The sequence below is a fragment of the Protopterus annectens genome, chromosome 5.part0, assembly GCF_019279795.1.
Source record: "Protopterus annectens isolate FY-2018-M chromosome 5.part0, PAN1.0, whole genome shotgun sequence".
NCBI classification, from domain to species: domain Eukaryota; kingdom Metazoa; phylum Chordata; order Ceratodontiformes; family Protopteridae; genus Protopterus; species Protopterus annectens.
Window position 1 is genome coordinate 830,651,925 of NC_056735.1, and position 3,756 is coordinate 830,655,680.

The 3,756-nt window shown below is 40.9% G+C and overlaps 1 protein-coding gene across 1 annotated transcript; it reads left to right on the forward strand.

Annotated features, from left to right (window-relative positions):
• The first annotated feature begins 272 nt into the window (after positions 1-272).
• LOC122802053 lies at positions 273-2,124 on the forward strand. Its single transcript, XM_044071772.1, has 2 exons — positions 273-1,368; positions 1,690-2,124. Exons 1-2 carry the CDS (start codon positions 758-760, stop codon positions 1,880-1,882), a joined length of 804 nt encoding a protein of 267 aa, XP_043927707.1. The 5' UTR covers positions 273-757; the 3' UTR covers positions 1,883-2,124.
• The last annotated feature ends 1,632 nt before the right edge of the window (positions 2,125-3,756 follow it).

Below are 3,756 nucleotides of genomic sequence, written 5' to 3' on the forward strand. Positions count from 1 at the left end.
GCTTTACAGCAGTTTAAGCATGATAAAACAGTGCATCAACATATTCCAACTAAATTGTGTCACAGGATGTTTTACACTTTTACAAAGGCTTTGACCACTTCAAATTATGACATTTCTATCTGGCCTTCCTCTAAGCTTGCAATGTTTGTCAGTGTCAGCTGTAACTTTCTAGTTGTGAAAAATCTGAGTATTTCCTTATTTAGATTAATGTTTAGTTACAGATTTGCGTGCAGCATTGGTACAAGGCTGTCTTCATGAGAGTGAGGGAAAAGTCTTGGTTCTTATTATGCCAAGTTTGCTAGCACTGCTAGTAGCACAACACAATGATTTTCTTTATTCATATAGTCGTGCTTTCTACTCTTATGGTCAGTTTTGGAAAACTGAAACTGTACTTTGTGGTACTTGTGGGAGGATGCTGCATTCCTCAGACTGTCATTGTGGAGAAGCTATGTAATTAGTGTTATGCCATCCATTCCCGTTTGCAATACTACTCTCTTATATACTTCTGTCTGGAAGATAGACAATGTCTTCCAGGGCAGCTGGCGTTCATCCTGCCAGTGAAGTAATCCACTTTGATTTCTTGCAGGCTTTGAACATTCATATATATATTTAGACATTCACTTTTTTATTGGGCTTTGCCTGGTGCTTTCAAATCTTATTTCCACACTTTCACTGCTCTTGGTGCATGTAATGAACCCATACAGCTGAACTGGACACATGAAAGTAAAGATAACGAAGTAGCCTTTTACACTTCGCAATGCACATGTTTTCTGGGCACAGTAGCCAATACAAATTTCTCCAGGACATGCCTGATCTACGGACATTGGTTAACTGCTCAGCGGATGAATGGCTTCAATATATCTGTAATCCTTGTATTTTGGATTTACTTTTTACACATGTAAATGAGTATATGCCGATGAATAATGTAGTCTTTCGTGATCCAGTTATCCCTTCTTTTTTTAGTGTCGCTGTTGACATGGCATTTCAAGGTCACAGTTCAAGACAGGGTTATCAGTTTGAGCCGACCTATCGCCCAGGAGAGCCTAGGAGGAAACGGCGTATGAGGAGCAGCAATGACAGTGAAGAGCCAACAGTACAGCCTGAAGGCTATAGTCTAGAGGATATGCAGTGGTGCTTGTGTGGCCACTGCACAATTATGACCACAGAACGTGAATGTCACTGTTGTGCGTCATCACCACGCGCGATCGAAAAATGGAGACAACTAAACTCGGGATCAGAAAGTAACACATGCATCACCTTCCACCCCCAATTTGAGACGGCTTGCTTATTACCACACGTTCTAGAGCTACTATATAGGTATCACTGTATGCTTAGAGGAAGATACCGACATGCACAGTGGACAAACAGGTAAATTTTTCAATGATTACACTGATGCCCAAGTGGGACTGACTGGCTGCTTGTGCTGCATATTGTAATGTGTAAAGGGAGGGCATAGTTAGCAACAATTCATGTTAGAAGCATTATATCTATACAGTTTGTATGTGGCCTCTTCTGTGCAAGTGGTTAGTCTTGCATGCAACTTGAATACCATTGGTGAAATCATTGCTGCTTGACATGTATGCACATAGCCAATCCGTCTCAGTTGCTGAAGGCTCAGAAGCATATCTGGACAAATGTTGATGAGTGCTTATGAAATGGTGCAACTTACTGAAATTTGTTTTATTTCAGGTTGTACCGCCTGTTTGCTTACAGAGCGTATGTCTTGTGGGTGCACAACAATCGCAAACTTGGATTCGGAAATCGCATGATACTTCCCGCGTGTGTTGTAGCACGAATAAGAGCTGAATTTCCAGCTGAAGAAGATGACTGTTACACTGGGTTTCAACCATTTGAAGGACTATGGATTTTCTCTGAGCATTGATGTGGACTTCTGTTCATCTAAGTTTGTTTATCCTGCTGTAATGATTATAAGAAAAGGAATGCTGCTATACATTAATGTAACACTCCTGAATGTGCACTGTAATGGAGAGCAATAAAGTGTTTGAAGATTAAGATGTGTCTGTAATCATTGCTGAGCCAATAATGTCTTCATAAAACAATTAGATTTTCATTTCTGATCAACTCATGTAGACCACTGTAGCGTCTTGCCAGTAATGCAGAAAGTTGGTTGATTCATATGTCCACTAAACTACAAATACCTCTCAGTGGTAGAAGTCATTATCGTATGTAGCTGTGGATTCTACCATGATGCCACTGTAAAAGCAGAGCTATTAGGAATATGTATGTGTACTGGATAAAGGGAGGTTAGGCACTGCAACCTCTTGCCGCTATTGTGCAGTTTTCACTGTGCATCTAACTTATTAGTAAAAATTCATTTTTCATGGTAGGTCACAGTGTGTTCAGCTGAGATGTTACAGTAATCCATCCTGAAGTGGATATACGGTACAATTTCCTGATAGCTTCCTTGGTTTGCTTGAGTCGTGCAAAAGCAATAAATGTCATAGTTGAAGTATGGTTTTCAGTATGGTACTGACAAAGGCAATCAATATCGCATGTTAGTATGGATGCATTGCAGACTAACTGTAGTTTATTTTGCTAACAGAAGTACTTTGATTTGTATATGGTCTGAATGGCGACTCGGACCAAGGCCATTTAGAGACTCAACGGTACTGCGGTTATGGTGGGTAGGTGCTCTGAGTAATTGCGTGCATTTTAGCGGATATGATGTCTTGCTCAGCATTGCTGGATGGACTGTGGGATATTGCTGTCAATTAATGGATGGATTCACACCATACGTGGCATTTGCCTATTTGGTGTCGCTGAGTAATGAATTACTTCTCTTTTGCTAGCTTTTTAATAGAGAAATAGATTAGCCATGGTGCTTAACTTAGCAGAAGTTAGAATGCGAGTATACCCATAATGTCACTCATTATTTTCTAATGAGTCATGAATTGCAACATGCTGGGACAATTCGGTCCAGTTTACAATGTATTTTTCTATCTTGTAGGTGTACAACAGCCATGCCTCAGTGCTTTGCATATGGTTGCCGTATTTGCCGAGACTGTCTGCCTCCCGGTGTATCATTCCATCGGTTTCCACGTGAAATTAAACAGTGTACCCAATGGGTGGTTAACTGTGGCACAGATGTTGGTAATGTAAGCCAATTTGTCAAAGCTGAGGTAACCAGTGTAAAGCCACGGCATTTCCTGTGTTCAAACCATTTTGAAGAGAGCCAGTTTGAACTGAATTTCATGCATCAGTTACTTCCAGAGGGCATGAAGCCACGACGTCCAATTAGGAGACTAATTAGTAATGCGGTGCCTACACTATTCGGTTTCTCCATGAAAAACCGACGGACATCAACAATACGTCGCCTTCGGCGCAAACAACACAGAAATGTAAGCAATCTTCAAATATTTGCTTATTTGTTTAGTCGCAAATCTGTCCAGTAAGTGCTGTGGACATCGTAATGGGTATTATAACTATTAATTTTGTGACCATTGCAGCTTATTGATGAATTACTAACTACCACACAGCCCACATTGCCGGCGATTGTGACTGAACAACTGTCGCGAGACCGAAAGGTAAGTATTTGCTGCATTCGATTATTTTTTGAGTATCATGCTGTGATTTTGGTCACCTTTCAGTTGATGAGTGGTTGAGGTTAGACTGTGTTGTCTCTGACAGACTGACAGTGCAGCAAAACGTACAGCAAAACGTAAGCGAAGTGAACCAGCAGCTGAGTTAGTACAGCAGAATGATGAAGAGCAACCAGAAGAAAGTCCGGCCTGTGCA